At 32.9% G+C, this 21697-nt stretch overlaps 1 protein-coding gene across 5 annotated transcripts in view; it reads left to right on the forward strand.

Moving 5' to 3' along the window:
• Nucleotides 1-19296, forward strand: part of CCDC83 (coiled-coil domain containing 83) — an 82383-nt gene extending 63087 nt beyond the window's left edge. For all 5 annotated transcript variants that reach the window (XM_051987263.1, XM_051987262.1, XM_051987265.1 and 2 more), the window contains 4 exons: nt 9391-9512; nt 16123-16190; nt 16528-16736; nt 18956-19296. In XM_051987263.1, the coding sequence (XP_051843223.1) occupies nt 9391-9512; nt 16123-16190; nt 16528-16736; nt 18956-19120 (564 nt within the window). In that variant the 3' untranslated portion in view covers nt 19121-19296. The remainder of the gene's footprint in view (nt 1-9390; nt 9513-16122; nt 16191-16527; nt 16737-18955) is intronic.
• The last annotated feature ends 2401 nt before the right edge of the window (nt 19297-21697 follow it).

Here is a 21697-nt window from a genome sequence, read left to right on the forward strand (position 1 = left end):
CATCCCTCTATCTCCTCCATTACCCCTCATTATTTTCTCTTTTCCTCTGGTCTCTGATGAAAAGGTGGTCGTTTTTCTTTGCCAAGATCAATTTCTCTGCATGAACCCTTAGTTTCATTCCTCCTTATCTTCTCTATCGGATAATCTCTATTATTTCCAGTCTCTATCTCCAATCTTTAATTACTCTTCTATTGATTCCTTCCCTGATATTTAGAAACACATCCAGACCTCTTCTACTCTTTAAAAAATGTCCACTAGATTCTACTATCCCCTGTAGTTTTCATGCTATATCACTTCTCCTTTCTTAGCTAAATTCCTTGAAAAAGCTACCTCTCACTCTCCTAATAATAATAGTTAATATTTGTTAAATCACTAAGGTTTGCAAAGTGCTTTTTATCTTCATAGTAACTCTGAAAGGTTGGTGTTGTAATTATCCTCATTTTACAGATGAGAAAATAAGTCACCAATTCAGAGTCACACCAGTGATTAGTTTACTGTAGAAGTATTTGAATTCTGGTCTTCCTAACACTAGATCCAGCACCACTGTGTCACCTTTCCTACCTGTATACCTGCCTCTTCAAAAACCTTTATAAACTGGCTTCCAACCTCATCATTTATCTGGAACTGCCCTTTCTAAAATTACCAATGATATTAAATAGCCTTTTTAAAAATTCTCAGCTAAATCTGTGCAAGAGACAGATTTCTAGATCTGAAGTCAAACAGACCTGAGTTTAAATTTGGCCTCAAACACTTATGCCTCATGATCCTGGGCAAGTCAACATCTTCCAGGTGGTTGTGAGGATAAAATGAGATATTTGTGAAGCTTTTTGCAAAACTGAAAATGCTATGTAGAGGCTAATTGCTATTTTTGCTGTTATTATCATTCTTGACTACTCTGCAGAGTATGACATTATTGACCACTTTTGATCACTTTCTTCTAAACACTATTTCTCTGTTTTTGTGACATTGCTGTCTTTTGGGTTTCCTCATGCATGTCTAACTACTCTCTTTTAATATTCTTTGATGGATTTTCAGTTAAATTATCTAAGATACTTACCTGTGTCCTCTTATCTCTCTATACTCTCTTAATGACCCCATCAGATTCCTTGGATTCAATTATCATCTCTATGCAGGTGAATCTTAAAGCTCTCTCTCTCTCTGTGTCTGTCTGTCTGTCTGTCTGTCTGTCTGTCTCTCTCTCTCTCTGTGTGTCTCTCTCTGTCTCTCTGTCTCTATCTCTCTGTCTGTCTCTCTGTCTCTCTCTTTCTCTCTATCTCTCTGTCTCTCTCTCTTTCTCTCTATCTGTCTCTCTCTCTCTCTCTCTCTCTCTCTTCTCTTTCTCTCCCTCTCTCTCTCTCTCTCTCTCTCTCTCTTTCTCTTTCTCTCCCTCTCTTTCTCTCTCTCTTTCTCTTTCTCTCCCTCTCTTTCTCTTTCTCTCCCTTTCTCTCCCTCTCTCTCCCTTGTCTCTGTCTCTCTGTCTCTGTATCACCCCCTGCATAGATACACACACATGTATACAATATTAAAAAAAAAACTTTAGTATTCAGAACTGTTTATCTTTACTTTGTAGGTTTTTTTCTTTTCTGTTATGCACTTTTAAACTTTATTTTTCCCCTTTTCTTTCCTCCTACCCTCACCACATATAATCACGTCATACCCATCTTGATCCCAATTTTCTTTTGTTCTAACCAATTACTAATGGCAATTTTAGAATTATAACTTACATTTGTACATATAAAATATAAACAGTTTGTCCTTATTGAATCTCTTGAAATCAGTCTTTGATGTTGGTTCTTATACATTAAATTTTCTATTGAGTTTAGGTTTGTTTGCAATGAAACTGAAACTCTGATAATTCATTGAATGTTGTTTTTTCATTCAATATTATGTTAATTTTTCGGAATAGTATATATTTTTGACTGCAACTCCAGGTCTTTTGATTGTTAATATATAATATTCTGGGTCCTGCACTCTTTTATTGTAATTGGTGATGAATCTTGTATGACTCTAATTGTAGCTCTAGCATATTTGAATTGTTTGTTGTTTTTGTTGTTACTGTTGTTGTTGTTGATATTATCACTTGAAAGATTTTCTCTTTGATCTGGGGGTTTGAAAATTTAGTAATGATGTTCCTATATGGTTTTCCTTGTAGGATCTCTTTCAGGTTGTAATCAGTTGATTTTTTTTCTATTTTTCCCTTTTGTTCTATCACTTTCTGTAATAATTTCTTTCATTATTGTATCTAGATTCTTTTATTGTCTATAGTTTTCAGATAGTCGAATTAGTCTTATGTCTTTTCTTCTTCATCTGCTCTCTAGATTTCTTGTTTTTCTTATGAGAGGTTTTTCATTCTCTTTTATTTTTTCATTCTTTATTTTTTGTTCTATTATTTCTTGGTCTTTTATAACTTCCCTGGTTTCCTTTTTTTTGCAATTCTAATTTTCAAAGAGTCATTTTCTTCTTTAAGACCCTGGGTCTTTTTTCCTTTTTTCTTTTCAAAACATATTCCTGTATACTTTTTCTTCCCCTAGATGGCAAGAATGGATCTTTTTTTCTAGTTCACTTTCTTTTCATAATCTTGTTTTTCTTTGATAGTTATTATTTTTTATTTTTCCTCAATCCAATAAATTAAAAAGATACAATATTAATCAGCCACTGACTTACAAGTATAGTAGCTAGTTAACATGTTACTTTAATATGGCCTCCTCTTGAAAACTTGTGGCATGTGTATAAGATCATCTACTTTGGGTCATCTGCCTTTTGACAATACTCCTGCTAGATTTATTGTTCTTTCTTCCCTGAGGTTTCTACAAGAAAGATGAGTGGAGAACCTCACATCTGACCTATTTTTGTGTGATCCTTGATAAGTCACATGACTTTTCAAAGCCTCAGGTTCCTCATATACAAAAGGGTTGTTTTAGAGCTTTAAAGGAGATAATACATGTAAAGCTCTTTGCCAACTTTTTCTTTTCATTTAATAGAATTTCATTTTTTTCCAATTTCACATAAAGATAGTTTTCAGCATTCATTTTTGTAAGATTATGAGTTCCAATTTTTTTTCTCCTCTCTTTTACCTCTCTCTTCCCCAAGACAGCAAACAATCTGATATAGGTTATACATGTACACTCATTTCAAACATTTTCCATATAACTCAAACAAAATCAGAACAAAGGAGAAAAAACACAAGGAAGAAAAAAAAAGCAAAAACAAAAAAAGGTTGGAAATAGTATGCTTCAGCCCACATTCCATCTCCATAATTCTCTTTCTGAATATGTATGGCATTTTCCATCCCAAATCTATTGGAATTATCTTGATCACTATCTTACTAAGAAGAGCTAAGTCTATCATAGTTGATCATCACATAATCTTGCTGTTACTATGAACATTGTTCTTTTCATTATACTCACTTCTCTCAGTGTCAGTTCATGTAAGTCTTTTTAGGCTTTTCTGAACTCAGCCTGCTCATCATTTCTTATAGAATAATAATATTCTATTACATTCATACCATAATTTATTTTGCCATTCCTCAATTGATGGACATCCACTCAATTTTCCATTTCCTTTCTATTACAAAAAGAGTTGTTGCCCAAATGGGTCCTCTCTCCTTTTTAATGATCTCTTTGGGATATAGACCCAGTAGTCTTTTAGTATCTCTTTTCCAATCTTAAAATTTTCTTTCAGTATATTCTTATAATATACTCCTTGTATATATCTAATTCAATGTATCTATGACCTCATCAAAGGTATCTGTGACCTATACTAAGTAGATCACAACCCATCCATTTTTTCTCATCTATATCCTCCTATAAATCCTTTAGAAGAGAAGCTATCCAGTGTGCTAGAAGTCTTTCTCAAGATCTTTTAATATTTTGTGGGACTTTGAATACCCATTGACAATTCCTCCATCTGACTCCACAACCGACTAACTTCCTTTTCCTATCATAGATGCTCTTGATAATTTATGGTACATTCCTTTTTGCACACATGGTATCATGTAGGAATACTTATAAATACCTTGTAATTTTCCATATCACTTTGAATTAACCGTGATTTTGATTCATTGGTAATGATGGTGTACCATGACTGAGGAGATGAGTCATTAAGAGGATATGTGAATTAGGATGACTTTCACAAGCTACATCTTGGGATTATTGAAAATGTTCTTCTGTTTCCTATTCTCTCCTCTCCTATTCAATTCTTGGTTCGGTTCACTATCTATCTGAAGAATCTATATACATTTGTGTTTATATGTGTGTCTATACACACAAATATAAAACTATAATAAAGATCCATGTTTGTATAAAACATGTTTGGTATGATAATGCATGCATTTCTACTGAGAATCACCAAAGCAGAGTAGATAAAAAACAACCTCAGTTATCAGAATCAGAACTAAGTTCAGGTGTGTCTGTAGCACATATTGTCTGTGACTCTTGGAAAATTAACCTTTCAGTGATCAACAACTCTGCAGAGAAATGTCATTGCATCCTGATAGAGGAAATGTCTTCAGCAACAGATGCTTATATCAATAAAATCATGAGTCCAACATTATCTCATCCATATCTATATTCTTATATTCATATACATTTATATGTGCATGCATGCATTTTACACAATCTATAGATAACACATATGTATATTATGTATATCAATGCACACACATATAGATAGATATAGATGATAGTGACATATAGATACACATATGCTCCAGAACCTTTGCTTTAAGTTTATAAGGAATCATGGATTAAGTCCAACCTTGAGGCTTCTTGCTAATTCCTTTTTTGTGACTCATGCTTTCAACCAGAGCTTCTACTGAGAAAGACAGCAATTGACTCTAGGTCTCTATGGAATAAGTTCTCAGCTTCTATGCAAACAGTAAAGCTAAAAACAAATAAATATCAGCTAGAGAACATGCTGTATTTAAAAAGTGAGACAAAAATAGAAAGGACTCATTTCCAAGATTATCATCAAAACAAATCTCCTTCTCTCTTTTATTATCATTATATTCCAATGATAATACTGCCACAAGTGGACATATCCCTTCCATATTCCAATTCTAGAAGGGGAAGTAAAACAGAATCGCCATAGAGTCAAACATCCACCTATCTTTTTGCCCCCACCCCTTCAGAATATTTTATATTCTTCTAATCCTATAGTACTTCCTTAGGTACTTTCACCTTCAAAGGAAAAGCACTTGGCATAAGTAATCTACTTTTCTCTCCAAGACCTTCACAGGTCATATAATGTATAATACATCGAAAACTAAGGTGTGGATGTTCTCCTCTAGTTGCTGACTCTGTTTCTTGCTCTGCTTTCTGTTTGGTCCAGAAATTCCTTCATGGAGTCCAGCAGGCTTGGTCCAGCTCTTCTGCTGGATCTAGGAATTTCTCACTGAATCACTGTTGCCTTTACCCACTGCCATCCCTGGAACCATAGGATTCTTTGGAAGATATGGTTCCCTGAAGGAATCATGGGACTGTGGGCGCTTCCTTCCAGATAGTGGAGTGTATATGCTCAACTTCCTTCTGTTTGATCTCCTAGCTTTTTCTTTCCTCTCTCTCTCTCTGGTGAACCTTATACTCTTGAGAGCCTATAAAGTCTCTTAGATATATAATATTACTAATAACAGAATCCCATTTTCCTACAAGAAGAAAGAATGTAAAAGTTCTTGAGTCAAGTACCTCTGCTCTTTGGGGAGTCCCACATTCCGGGGAGCAATATGGTCCTCCAGACTTGTGATGCTTTTTTGAATTATGAGGATTATGAGAGGAGTGGGTTACTTGGCACTGGGTTGTTCAGTACCACAAAGATTCATTTGCCAGGAAAAGTATAAGGAGCAAAGAAGTTCCCTCAATGAATTGTGTGGATCAAGGAACTGAAACCAGGTGAAGAGGATCATAGAAGGGTTTAGACTCTTATGAGGTTCCTTCTCTGAGTATCTAAAAGCTTTATAGTAACAGATATCCTATGTACTACAACCATTGCATTGTCTGCATTATCTGTCTGATGTCAGGAGTCCACAGTAATTATGCAGTGTATTTTCAGTACTGAGGCCATCACAGTTTGTAGATACCATTATAACCCATTGTCCTTGCTAAAAATGTATTCCAATTTCTGGGTTCCATTTAGCCAATAATTTGATGGGGTTATTACTCCCCCCACCACACAATTATTCAATGGCACATCAACACATAAAATCCACTTTATAGCAACTCCAAAGAATCAACTTTGCTTGTATTCTTAGCAAAGTTTATACTGAATTAAATGTTGTTAAAACTGGGAATCTAGACCAACACAAAATCTTTTTAAAAAGCATTGTATTTAAGTATAAAGCTTCAACATAGCCCAGACTTTTTAAAAAATAGATTACTACAAAGCTAAAATAAATATTCTTAGTTTGGTCCAATTGTTTCTGTAAATATTTTATAACCATACAAAATGAGCCCCAAAATGTCTTGTGTACCACCTCAGTACTAGTCCTTCAAAGACTTAAGATTTATATTATAATGGGTATCTTCTTATACATGTCTCTTCCTTTCCTCCAAGTCAGAATTTCTCTTGAGTATAACATATTTATGATCAAATTTTATATATTTTGCTCTCATTTAGGTGTCTTTACTTCCCTTGCCAGCATCAAACTCACAAGAGATGTAACAAGGAACAAATTTATTAAACATAACAAACAGTTAAAAAAAAAAAGACTTTTACCCAAGCCCATAGATTGTCAAAAAAATTTACCCTGTGAGAGTCCGTCCATCCCCTTTTTCTGCCATCACTTTAGAATTATAATGCCACTTTGAAGTTGAGACCCTACAATCAATGAAACAACAAAAACATCACAGAACATTTGTTCATCCCATTTTGCAGTGTTTTCAATTAGTATTGAAATAAAGGCTACCCTGCAAATGATTGTTGTCTATGACCCAATTTCCATTGCAGAGGACAAAAGGAGAAATTTTTAGAAAAAATTGATGACCATCTCAATTATCAACATATACAACAACATACACAATAACACCTAATAACTTATGTGGGAATAATCATGGACAATGAAAATTCTTAGGAAAATGTGAATGGGAAGAAAGAATAAAAGAAGCCATGTTATATTTTAACATGTATAACATATATTAGATTGCTTGCCATCTTGGGGGAGGAAGGAGGGAAAAATCTGGCTATACAGGGGTCAATGTTGAAAAATTATTCATGCATATGTTTTGAAAATAAAAAGCTTCAAAAATAAAAAAAGCCATATCTGTACTCTTCAGTCTGGGAAAAAAAAGAAGCCATGTTGTATACAACATAGAAAACTCATACCTACACAACATGAAAAAGGCAGCTAGGTGGCTCAGTGCATAAGAGCCCATCCTGGAGTCAGGAAAACCTGAGTTCAAACTTTTGACTGTCCCTTGGACAACAAGGAGATCAATTCAATCAATACTTAAAGAAATTAACTCAGGTTACTTAATGTAAGGGTAAATCCTGAAGCTGAAGCTGAAATATTTCAGTTACATAATGAAAAGATAAGATCCATTGGAAAAGTTGCCGATGTTGGGAATGATTGAAGACAAAAGGAAAAAAGGGACAGCAGAAGATGAGATGGATAAATTATATCATGGAAACAGTGAATTTAAAATTGGACACACTTTGAAAGATGGTAGAGGATAGGAGAGCTTAGAAGCAAAGTGCATTGTTGGCTTTTTCTAGAAAAAGAGGAAGAAAAAAAGATGTTGTATAAGAGGAGAGAGAGGAAGATAGCATGTGGGCACGACAGATATAAGCTATCTCTGAGAAAAAGCTTGAAATTGCTTCTTGGTAAAGCCCACCAGAGTTTGTGTTCCATGTATTTATATTTTAAGGACATACAGTTAACTTCCACCCCACAGTGAAACATTGATTTCCTTTGTGGAATTATTTAATTAAAACAAAGGTCTTATGCTCTTAAGGTGATATAATCAAAATACACCTGAGGAAGACTGATTTAAATGAGTTTGCACAGCATCTGCAAGTTCCCTTTCATCTTTGAATTTAACTGTGCTTACTTATCCAGCTTAAAAATATAGCTATTTTTATTATCTTCAGGGGATCAACAAGATCAACAAGGCATGGATAATGCTTACATATCAGAGGCAGCATACAGCAGGTAGAGTGCCTGATTTAGAGTCAGAAAGATCTGAGTTCAAATCCGTTCTCAATTAGTTTTTTATTTGTGGACAAGTCACTTAATCTCTTTGTATATACTTAAGTTTCTTGCATTGTAAAATAAAGAAGTTTGATTCGATGACCTTTGTGGTCTCTTTCAGCTCAAAATCTCTGATATTATAAAAGAATACTAAAAACCGATTTGAATTTAGCTTTGCCACACAAAGTTAGATATCAAAAATTTAACGAAACATGAATTCATGCACCTTTTGTTCCTAATTTTAGCCTTTCTTTTTTGAGTTTCTTAGCCCCAAGTCAGGAGCTTAATAAGGGAGAAAGAGTCCATCTCTGAACCCAGACAGGTATCTGGGGAAAAGAGGCTTCATTTAGGTCACTATAGATGGTACTATTTCCAAATAGCCTCCTCACTTTCTCAAATTTCACTGCATAAATCAAATCTGATACTACTCAAAATTTTCCACCACAAAGACAAACCTAAACTGCATTGTACAGAGTGGTGAGAGATTAATGGTTTTTACTTTTCTAAACAAATCAATCAACTCTGAATGTTATATATCATTTAGGGCATTACTGGATTCCTCTGTGCTGCATATAGTATGTAGCAGACCAAGTCCATGCTTAATTCTGCCATTTTTACATTTTAAAAAAGATGCCCAAGCTTGATATATTCTTGCTTCCCCCAAACCTAGATCTTATTCACTAGAATTTGGAGATTAGGGGTGAGGAAAGCAGAGTAAAGACTAAATACTAGTTCAAGGATTTATGGGAAGGGGACTTTTGTGATTTTATGACCATGTGTGTTGTACAAATCATTTTGAAAAGAGCTCTATCCATTCTTCCTAAAGTAATCAAAGTAAATGCAGAAATCAGTGAAGAGTGATCCATCTATCCCTGAGATTAATGTACCTTTTATTTCAGCGGATGAATTTCTTTTAGCAAAATTGACAGCAATTGTATAACAGGAAGACAGAAATTTAATGGAAAGCGCACTTGACTTGGAGTCAGAAGACCTGCATTCAGTACTTGACTCTTTCTCTTTGTAGTTGTGTAACCTTAGACAAGTCACTTTCTCTACATTTTTTTTCCTCATCTTTAAAGTGGACAACTCTATGAACTTATTTCACCATTGCTATGAGGACCAAATGAAAAGTTATTTTGTAAGCATAAAGCATTACATAAATATAAAGTATTATTCAGATATATACTAATATTTTTTCTCCTTTTGAGTAGGTTGAACTTCATAAGAAAGAAGTAGCAGAATTAGAACATGCTATTCACCATCTGGAAGAAGAAAACTTACTGCTTATAAGTCAATTATTCGACTGCAGACTTGCAGATCTAAAAATAAACAGGTAAGAGTCATTAATACATTTAGAAATTATGTTTTGTTCATTTTATTATGAAGGTGAAATTAGCCTATTTAAGTTTTAAAGTCTATTCAGAATGAAATAGCCAAGTGGAAAGCAATGTACAATTATGATGATCTTGAAGATGATGATTTTGATAATAATGACATAAAAACAATAATGCTCTTTGCATGGCAGGAAGAGGACAGTATTGATTCACCATAGTAGGGTGAGAACATCTAGTTGATTTTTTTACTTGTGGTGATAGATCCTAATTCTTTTTGCCTCACCCTCTTGAGAACAAAAGCACTTATTAGTAAGACTGCTAGTCTCTGTTTAACCTGTGGTCCTAAAATAGAGCAAAATTAAATAGCCCGCATATGTATCAGACTCATAACATTGGCGTCAATTGCACTGTGCTTTAAAGTAAACCAGACAGATAACTGGCACAGTGCACAATTTGGTGAAATATTATAAGGGTTAGCATCAAAGCCAGTGGTTATTTTAGTTTTTATAAGAAGATTAGTATTCTGCAAAATTGCTGGAAAGGCATTTTGTGGAAAGACTTAATTAAATCTCCATTCCAGAGTGATCTTAGGTAGATCCAACTAATATGGTTCATGAAATTATTTGTTTTGTTTGAGGATTAGGAATATATTCAAACTAAACATTCCAGTATTTGGGTGAAAATTAAAAAAAAAAACTGTGCATGACTTGGAGCATTCTACTTATTTTTGGTAACTAACAAAACAGTTTTTACTATTCCAGCCTGGGAAAGGAACTAGGATCCTAGAAGAAAAGGTAGAAATCAGAATTATAGTAACAAATCAAACAATAAAAATATAGTTTATTAGTGATATGCTTATAGCAGATTGGAAGAAAAAGCAAACTGAGCAAATACAATGTGGATATTTATTAATATAAAATTGTAGAAATTACAAGATAACCAATTGATCAGAAATTCATAATAAGCAAAACATTCCATATAAACTCTTTTGTAATATGTGGAAAACCAGTAAGAAAATAGGGCTCCAGGCATAAAGATACATAAAGGTAATTAAGTGGCTCACTGGAAAAAAGCACTGGACCTCAAGTCAAAAGACCTGAGTTCATATTGGGCCTCAGGCACTTCTTATCTGGGCAAGTCACTTCATCCTGTTTGCCTCAGTTTCCTCATCTGTAAAATGAGCTAGAGAAGGAAATGACAAATCACTCCTGTATCTCTGCCAAGAAAGCCCCAAATGGGGTTTTGAAGACTTAGATATGACTGAAATGACTAAACAAGAATAGGAACATTTAGAGGCTTTGTACCTGAGTATTTTTGTCCTAACACAATATAATATCCTTTAAGATTCAATTCAAGGGCTGTTTTTTCCATGATACTTCCTCTATCTCACTTAGAAGTGATCATTGAAATGCATAGCTCTTTGTTTGTTTATCCCATCTATTTTAATATCTCAGTAATAACTAAAACAATTCATAACCATGTGAGATGGCTGTTTAATGGATGAGGAAACTGTGGCTGCAGGAGACCATGATAATATATATAGTAAGTGGCCAAATTGGGATCAACACACAGGTCCCCTGACTTCAAATCCCAGGCTCTTGCTAGTATTTTTTTAAACACTATTTCATATTCTATTTATATGTGTGTTTTCTCTTCCTCAACTAGATGGCAAGGTCTTTAGGAATATTAAATACATCTTATTCATCATTTATCCAATTTAGCATCAGCACAGAATCTCAGCATTCAATAAAACCAGAAAAGGCAATCTCCTATGCTTTGACTTTTATTTGCTTCCCTTCCCTTTTTAAAATGGATGATTTTTACATCATATTTTATTAATAATTGGGAATATTTTATGGGAATGTAATATGGGAATATGGGAATATTTATATGGGATCATTTTCATTCCTTCATTTGGAAATTGTTCATATACTTTCACTATTCGCTCATTGGGGAATGGCTCTTGATTATATTCATGTATTAATTCCATACATATCTTAGCTATTACACATATCAGGAATATTTTAGGCAGAGATGTTTGCTGATTTTACTTTCTCAACTTAGGTGTGGTGTTTTTTTTTTTTTGTATGAAAGCTTTTTTGTTGAATGCAATAAAAAACTGTCTGCTTTATCTTTCATATATTTTTATACCTCCGACAGTGTGGTGCACCAGAGAGATTGACTTCAGACTCAGGATGACCTAGATTTTCCAAAATTCTGCCTACATTCATTTCTTTCTTGTTTATCTTTCTGATATTTGTCTAAAAGTGACATACTGAATCCCTAAATTACTGACCTATTTTGCTGGTCTTGTCAGTTAACTTGTTCTTTAAATACTTAAATGCCATACCATTCAGGGAATATCTATTCAGGAAATATCATGATCTTTAGAGACACTAAGCTTAAGATGCTTTTCTCTACTAACTATATCTACTTTTTACTTTTACTTAGCTCAAGATTACTATTTCAACCTTTCCTTACATTTTCATCTTCCAACTGCTCATTTTGACTTAATGAATCTTTATTTTAGTTGTATTTCTTATAAACAGATTTATTCTGTCATTCTGTGTTTTGTAGGTGAATTTGTCCCATTGGTGTTTATTATTAGTTTGTTTTTCTATCCATCAAATCTTGTTAAAATATTTATCTTCCTCCCTTTTTTTGCCTGAGATTTTTTTCCTTTCCTTTCAAATTTCTTCCTTCCTTCCCTCATTTCCAGTCCATTACTCAGTCCATTTTATTTCTATCATTACATTATTTCTATTTTTAATTTTAAATTATTTTTTCCTTGCTTAGCCCAAACAAATCCTTACTTAAATCACTGTAAATGAATAACCTTCTTTTAGGATAACCCACTTTAAAAAAATAAAAATTCCTGCTACCTTCTCTTTTTTTCCATACTTTTTTTTCCTTTTAATTTTTTGACACTCAAATCTATAGCTTGTCTCCCTTTGTTCCTACATTAAACCTTAAGGCAGCCTCTTCTTTCTATTTTAAGATGTATGCATTTAATCATTATTTAACTCTTTTGAATTGTTTGATTTTATTCACCTTTCTTAAGTTTCTTTTGCTTAGTGCCTTGCAAAATATGTGTCTTTTAGTAGGAATACTTGGAGATTATTGATTATATTAAATGTTTCTTTTCCCGTTAGAAGTGTTTTTATCTTTACTTGATAAATTGTTCTTATTTCATTCCAATTTCCTTTGCCTTTTTGAATATTCCAATATTTTAATTTCTTTTTCAAAGTTTACATATAGTCTTATATGAATCTTCCTGAAGTTCAATAATATGCCTTTTAATGTGAAATCTTTTTTTCCCATTTTTCTTTTGCCTTTTTCTAATTCATCTCTTTTTCTCTCCCACCCACTCTTTACAATATCCCAACACAAACAACTCACTCCTTTTCCCTCTTTCTATGTAGAATTCTTCTAACTGCCATAATAATAATCAAAGTTCTTGGGAATCACATATATTATCTTTCTATATAGAAATGTAAATAGTTTAACTTTATTGAATTCTTTATGATTTCTCTTTCTTGACGGCTTTTTTTATATTTCTCTTGAGCCTTGTATTTGAATGTCAATTTTTAAATTCAGCTCTGGTCTTTTCATCAGGAATGCTTAAAAGTCATCTATTTCATGAAATATCCATATTTTTTTCCTTGAAGGAACTTACTTAGTTTTGATGAGTAGGTTATTCTTTGTTGTAATCCTAATTCTTTTGCCTTTCTGAATATCATATCCCTAATCATTTGCTCCTTTAATGTGGTAGTTACTCATTTTCCTGTGAATCCTGAATGTGACTTCATCATATTTTATTTAAATTATGGTTGTTTAAAATATTTTCTCTTTGTTTTGTAAACTATAGAATTTGGATTTCTAAGAGTTTTCATTTTGGATTTTGTTTGGCTGGTGATTGGTGGATTCTTTCTACTTTATCCTCGGGTTCTAGAATATAAGGGAAGTTCTCTTTTTTTTTTTTTTTTCTTTAAATAGGGCTCCTAGGCTCTTTCTTTTATCATGGCTTTCAGGTAGTACAATAATTCTTAAATTATCTGTCCTCAATCTATTTTCCAGATCAATTGTTTTTCCTATATTTCACATTTTCTTCTATTTTTTTGTTCTTTTAATTTTGCTTTATTTTTTCATGATGTCTCACAGAGTAATTAATTTCCATTTGTTCAATTACAGTTTTTAAGGAATTATTTTCCTCAGTGAACTTTTGTACCTCTTTCCCATCTAGCTAATTCTGCTTTTAAATTCTTTTTTGTCAGTGAATTTCTGTACTCCTTTTTAAATTTGGCCGATTCTGTGTTTTTTTTTTCTTTTTTAGAAAGTTTTTTATTTTCTTTCTTTTTTTATTAAAGCTTTTTATTTTCAAAACATATGCATGGATAAATTTCCAACATTGACCTTTACAAAACCTTGTGTTCCAAATTTTCCTCTTTCCTTACCCCCTTCCCCTAGATGGCAAGTAATCCAATATATGTTAAACATGTTAAAATATATGTTAAATCTAATATATGTCCAATTCTATTTTTAAGGTATTTTCTTCAGTTTTTTTGATGATTCTTTTACCAAGCTGTTGTTTTTTTTTTCATAATTTTCTTCCTTTGTCCTCATTTATTTACCAAATTTTTCCTCTATTACTCTTATTTGATTTTGAAAATAATTTTTAGTTCTTCCAGGGATTCTTGTTAGGCATGTCTAATTCACTTTTTTTTCCTTTGAGTCTTCACCAGAGTCAGTTGTTTTGACTTCGTTCTCTGCTTCTGAGTTTGTGTCTTTCATTTCCATAGAAGCTTTTTCTAATCAAGTTGTTTTCCTTATTTGCTCATTTTCTGCCCTATTTCTTGATTTTCAATTTTATATTTAAAGTTGGTCTCTGTTCCTGGTGGGAACATGCTCTTTTTTTGCATTGCTGCTTTCAGGGCTTTCTGGGGTTTGGAAGTTTTGTGTTTCTAAGGTATGATTTGGGGAGTGTCACTGCTCTCCAGTACTCTGAAGTGTCTCTGATCCATTGGACTTAGAAACTGTCCTATTCCTCAGGGTCCCTGATCTCTTCTCTCCGAAGGCAATACTAGCTATATATGTTTGCTGGATTGAATGAACTGGTTTGGATTGGGTTGCAATATTTTAATATGTATTATTTCTTCCTTATGCCTAGATATATAAAAGACACTAGATATACAAAAACAAAAATCTTTTCTTTCAAGAAGCTTGCATTCTATGAAATGGGAGAATATAAAATTTTAATGATTTGAATATTGCTCTATCCTTGTTATTTGCCAATGTTCTTAGTCTTTTAAAATGGTTCGTGGATTTAGCTTTTAATTGTTTTTTTAATTTTCAGTTTCATCAAATATGCGCTCTAATTTTTCTCATTTTCTGTGAGTTGGTTTTTTGGGTTCAGGTTCAGTTACCTTTCTCTTTGATTTTTCTCTTTATTTATTCATATGTATATACATACACATGTGTGTATATACATGTGTACATATACACATACATAACATACACATCCATCCATATATTCAGAGTAGGAATTTCCCCAAGTATTCCATTGGCTGCATGCTGCTGATTTCAATGTACAGATTAGACTTTGGTATTGGCATTATTTGATATGACTTATTATTTTTATTCATTAAGTTGGAAATTAGAGCAAAGGATTGACTTTTGGGGAGGGGTGTTCTGGTGTGGAATTAAAAGGGCAAACTTCAGTATTTTCCTGGAGTAAGCATATAAAAGCTGGGTGTTCTATCTCCTGTTAGCCATTTTGGCAGAAAGTCTCTCTTATTGTTGTTTTGGTGTGAGGAAGCCGACTCCCTTTTGAAGTTACCACTTCAACATTTTGGATCAATCTGTCCCCTTATTTTCATTCTATTTGCAAAGATCCTAAATCAGGGCCAATTGTAGAAAGGTCTTTTCTTTTTTTCCTGTTTCTTATCAATCCCTTCTCCAACCTGTCCTTTGCATGTCTATCAGTATAACTTTCCTTTGCTCCAGCTTCTCTAATCATTATGCTAATCATTTTACTCTATTCAAACCTCCAATTGTTCCCTACTACATATGAATAGCATATTCATCCCTGATCCTAAACTCTTAAGAGGTTTTTATTATTATATTTCCTTTCACCTAGTTAAACTGTTACTCAAAATGCTTTATTTTTGTCCTGCCCTGCTCCATCTCTGAAGCTATATTCTTGCCTCTCATTCCTTGAAAGAATATTATATTCCCTTTATCAAATTCCTTTATTTCCTTTTAACATACAACTCAAATATCTCTTCTTCCATGAAGTCTTCCTTCCCTTCTCAATGTAAAAGAATTCTCTTCCTCGTAGTTCCTTTCACTCACATTTGATATATTTTATTTTAGGTTATATTTTTGTGTACATATCTTTCCCCTTATAAGCTATTTGAGAGAAGAGTCAGTATATATCACTTGACCAACAAACATAGGAAATCTTTAATGACTGCTTGCTACATTATTTCTTTTCATAACTATTTGAAAGCCTAGAACATAATTGGTATATAATACTTTTTAATAATAAATATCTAAGAATACCTGTTAGCAAAACACAGTTCAAATTTCTTTCTTATTTTTTTCTTTTAGACCTCTGTTTCTTACACAAGCAGCTGGCCTAGGAGAACAAAAAGATTTTCCTGAAGAAATACAGCCAGGTATGTTTATTTAATGATGTTTCATTTAAAAGCCATCAAAACCATAGTTTTAAATTTTAATTACAGACCTAGACTTTCAAAAGTCCATAGAATAGTAATGATTTTGACAATAGAGAATTGTTTATGTTCCCTTTACTTGATGAAATAAGAAGTAGATTATAATTTGGAGGGAAAGTGGTTGCATCATTAATTGTTGACAGTCTTTGTACAAAATTTCTGGGGGTTTGGACAATTCTAGATAAATAATTCTGCACTCTAACATATGTGTAATTCAAAGCTTTATAAACATATATAATTTTTTTACTTACAATACTGTATGTCTTATTTTTTCCCCCAGAAACAAACTTAGAATCAGAGCCCTTAATGAAAAAAAGTGAAACAGAACTTCTTTCATTGTCAAAAAGATTATCTTTTCTTTATGAAGATAATGAGGAAAATATAAATGAGTTGCAAAAAAGTATAGAAGGTACTGATCATGATCCATGTATCGAATTTGGTGCTTCTGATCTAGGTTATTTGTTATATGAAGACGAAAAGGATTTCAAGGTAAAGCTTTATAACACTATGGTTTAATTTAAAATAATATTTTTGGTGACTAAACTACTATAAGAAAAAGAATAAGGACAAAAGCCATGGTTTTATTTTTATTTTCAGAATCTTCCCCCCTGTGAATACAGATCAGCATCTTTTCTATAATTTGCTTTTATAGAAAATTACTTAGTAGTCAATTTACTCATCCAGAGTCATATAGCTAGGATATGACAAAATCAGGACTAGATTCCTGGACTGCCTGATTTCAGAGTTGGTTTGCTGTTCATTATATTTTCTGAGCACTCTAAGAAAAACAACTTTTAGGAGATAATACTATATAATTTGCAAATAAAAAGTAAAATTGAACCTCCATTTACATACATTACTCTGAAGAAAAGAGCTTCTTTCCTATACATACATAGTTTGCTCAAATTGTTAGATTCAATTCAACAATTAACATTTTTTATAGCACCTACTATGTAGAAGTTCCATAACAGGAATTGCTGATAGAACATGGTCTTTGACTCAAGGTACTTATATTTAATAGGAGAAAAGAATGATTATAAAAATAATTGTGATGCAAAGAAAAGAGAAAAAAATTATATCTGGGAGAGTCTTCATGAAGGAAGGAAAAGATTTAGATAGATGAAACTGGAATGGAAATCTTTTCCTAGGCCAGAGTGTATACAGAGCAAAGTGTGAGAAATAGGAGAATAAAATCAGCCAACAGATATTCATTAAGGACTTGGCTTGTGCTTGGCTCTATGCTAAGTGATAGGAAAACCAGGAACAGATGATTGACAATAGAACTGGGGGCCTAAGGAGTCTAGTCTGGCTGGGATATAGAGCATGTGAAGGGGAATAATATGAGATTTTTAGACCAAAAATAATATGGCACAAACTGAAACCAATGATTTGCAAAGTGTTTCTCAGTGTCACCAAGTTGGAGGGAGAGGCAATTGATAGGAGAGACCAGCAGGTCATTTTACCTGTAACCTCCACTAACAGCCCAACTCTCTTAGGGACCAAACTCCTAAATAAAGGGAAAGTGACATAAAATCAGTTGCACAAATTCTATGTCTGTCAATAATGCATTTGGATCCCCATAATGATTTGGGTGGTTTTGGTGCTTCCAGTTTTGTCACCTGTCATTCTCCTACAATCTCACTATCACACATGTCTTATAAGTATCACCAATCTTCTTTATACATATGAGTAGAGGTAGGAATCACTGTGAAAACAATCCAAAACTGTAAATTTAAAAAACCCCTCATGTGTTTGCCTTTAGAATTCACAGTGATTACTTTGATATACTCACTTCTCAGTAGCTTACCCTCCGGAGTTATTTAATGTTGGAAGCCAGGGATAGTTAAAACATCCCTGATCTTGGAGTCAGTTCTATGTGTCAGTCCCTTCTCTGGCACTCACTAGTTATGCGAGTTTGGGAAAATTAGATAACCGCTTGTGATCCTCCATTTCTTCATATGTAATGTGGGGGAAATAATATTTATACTGTCTACCTAACAGAATTGTGAGGAAAATATTTGTTAAAACTAAAAGCATTAGATAATAATGAACCCATGGCTATTGTATTTCTTAGTGCACTGATAACTTCTGGTATAGGAAATGAATGTAGCAAGCTAAGTATTTGGGTATCATTTTTCCTTCTTAACAAAACATAACTAGGTACTTAAGAGATGGCCATATATACAAATTAAAGGTAACAAAACTCTTACAATTCCAGATCATTTCTATATATGAACAGAATATAACTATTTTAAGAACTATTTATCATATACAAATTGCATTAAGACTATATATACATATGTGTTAATCTTAACATTGAAAATTATTACATATCCAAAGCAGGAATGTTTTGTTTGACTATAATTGTCTATAGCAGATTTTTTTCTTGCTTTCTCATTAAGGATGCATGGGAAGAGAAGGCCAAGGCAGGTAATAGAAGAGGTAGAATTTAAATTTAAAAAAATATTGAATTTTAAAAGTAAAAAACAAGTTATATGCCATATGAAGTATATATGATTTAAAGGTATCTGGAATTAGGGAATTACTAGAGGAAGAAACATTTTTATCCAACAGAATGGATACCACACAACATTTCAGATAAAGGTCAACTCAATTCCAAAGAAACTTCATCCCTTAATCCATATTATGTTTGCTATTCAGTTGGATGAACAACCTTTTGTCTTTCCTTCTCTGTCATGTTACCACAGGAATATACTGATCTCGGCCCACTGGAGGTGAAACTTATGGCTATAGAAGGACAGAAAAAGCCTATTCTTGAAGGACTGAAAGAAATGACCAAAAAAGACTGGCTAGATGCTGGGGAAACAGGGAATACTATCACATATAAGATGATCTGTTCTTTGAAAGATTAGAGACTTGCAGGTGAAAAAAAACCACTTTTCCATTGTCAAGATCATAGATTTTATAAATTCATTGTTTGTTGAAGCTTTAATCTACTTTCAAGCCAATTTTTAAAAATATTGCTTAAGTTGGTATTTTCAAAGATCATAATTATACTTAAAATAAAAGTTTCAACTATTCAACTATTCATTTCTTGGTGTGTGAATAGCTCAAGTGAAAGGATATTTTTTAATACCAAACTGAAATCATATTTGAAATATCAAATAGGATAGTATTTGTAAAGTGCTTAGTATAACGCCTGGCACATAATAGATAGTTTATAAATGTTTATTTCTTTTCTCTCCTTTCCCCTATCTCCTTAATACTCTGTAGAGTTGTACTGCATTGGTCCAAATATAGGCCATATCCTTAAAATAAAATTTCTTACAAAGGAAAATATAGAACAATAGATAGATATCCAAAAATAGCATGTTATAAGATCCCATTGTTGTTTGATGGAAGCTAGATGTTGGTGGGGGGGGGGGGAGAAACATCATAATTAGAGTGTCTTATATTCTACAAAGTTTTGTATTTGTTATTTCATTTAATCCCTTGTTTCCCTTAATAAAACGCCAGTAGGTAATTGAGAAGACCATACATACAAACAGAGGGTAGCAGATACCTATAATGTTTTATTAGGATATACTATATTATTAGGATCTAATATACCAGAGTTATTTGAGTCTAACAATATACCTATGTAGTAGATAAGACCATTATTAATCTCATTTTACAGATGATGAAATCTCAGAGAGATTGTGAGACGTCCAAGGTAACACAGTTCATAAGTATAACAGAGGCAAAATAAAAAACTACAGTCTCTTGTCTACAGATATGATGATAATATTCCTTATACTATGTCATACTGACATAGTACAGAAAAAGAAAATAAAATTATCCATTTCAAATTCAACAAGAGAGAACAAAGAGGTTCTAGTCCAACTCAGCGCCATTATATAAAAACACTGAGACCAGAGAAGTGAAATAATTTATCTCATTTTGTAGATAATAAGTGGGAAAACTGGGCTATTTTAAATAGAAAATGTTCCCTAATCAGAAAGTTATAAAAATTCCATAAGCATCTTTTTTAAAAAATAAGGTTGAGTTGATGTATGGTAAACCCAAATGTCATTCAACAAGCATTTACAATGTGCCATGAACTTGCTAAACACTGAAAATAGAAAGGAAGGTAAAACCACTCGAATGGGGAAACAAGAACCAAATACCTTTGTTCAATAGATGATATAGAGTGTAAAGATGGTAATCTCAGTGGAAAGGTGCTGGAAAAGGTCTCCTGCAGAAATTAAAAGATTCAAATTAAGCCTTGACAGAGGTCTTAATGGCATTTTAAAAAATGGATAAATTGGACAGCAAGTGGCTTAACAAAAGAATTTGGCAGATAATTCCTTTAAATAATAAAGCTCACCAAAATTATTAATATATGATTTAAAAATCTCCCTCTCCTCTTAACTTTTAACTGTGGACCTTGCCACTGCAAAAATTGAAGCCAGAGGAAATGTTCTCATGGCCACCATTTCAAAACTCTTAACATTATTTCCCACTCTCTTCCTTTCCCTCAGTCTCTAAAAAACAGGATAGCTCCTCTTTCCAAATTATTAGTCATTCTCAATGAATTAAGCTCCAGGTTACTTTCTCTTCTCTCTAAATCCCTATTCTTATACCATAAGTTCCCTCAAACTCTTTAATCTCTCACTTCTTAGTTTTTCCAAATAACATGATACACCATATGAATTGCATTTAGGGATAGCCATTCTATAACTCTCACCACTGTTTACAAGTATTCTCTTTCCTAATTAGAAACTCAGACATTTCCATTTCTGACCACAATCTGCAATCATTTTACCTTTAACTATATTTCAACCCCTCCTTTAATATCTGAAAGACTTTCAGTCCTTTTACTCCTCACTTTTTCTTCCTTCTCCAATATCAATCTCCTAGTTACCTATTTAAACCTTCCTTTGTCATCAATCTACTTTCCAATTTGTATTCTTGGGGATATTTTAGGAAAATTCCTGTTTTTGAGATTTGGAGAGGACTTTCTAGAGCAATGGATCCTTATCTGAAAAGTATATCTATAAAGGAACTATAACTCTGAAGTTTTACCCACTACTGTTGGGACCTAGAATGTACTAGTTAACATCATCATAAGAAAGACTATTATTAATATTCTATTGGATCTGATTACTCCTATATCCTTTTTTTCTGAGGACTCTCTTTTTAAGAAGGGTGGTTTTTCTTCCTCATAAGGTTCATTTGTTGTTTTTCTTCTCAGATGTCTATACTCTCAAATAACAATACTAGTTATCTTTAAATATATAACTGTGTCCTATGTGGTAATGAGCACAAACCCATAGGTTTAGGTATGTAGGAATATGAATCATGTTGTTGCCAGCGGAAATGAAAAACAAAGGAGCTGGGCTTGAGGTCACTAGCTGTATCTATCTTCTCCAGTCTGCTCCTAGATCCTCTGCTGAGCCACAATGAGCACTGGGAAGATTGAAAAGAACCTTGTCACCAGTCCCTACACT

This window comes from Antechinus flavipes, chromosome 3 (genome assembly GCF_016432865.1).
Source record: "Antechinus flavipes isolate AdamAnt ecotype Samford, QLD, Australia chromosome 3, AdamAnt_v2, whole genome shotgun sequence".
NCBI classification, from domain to species: domain Eukaryota; kingdom Metazoa; phylum Chordata; class Mammalia; order Dasyuromorphia; family Dasyuridae; genus Antechinus; species Antechinus flavipes.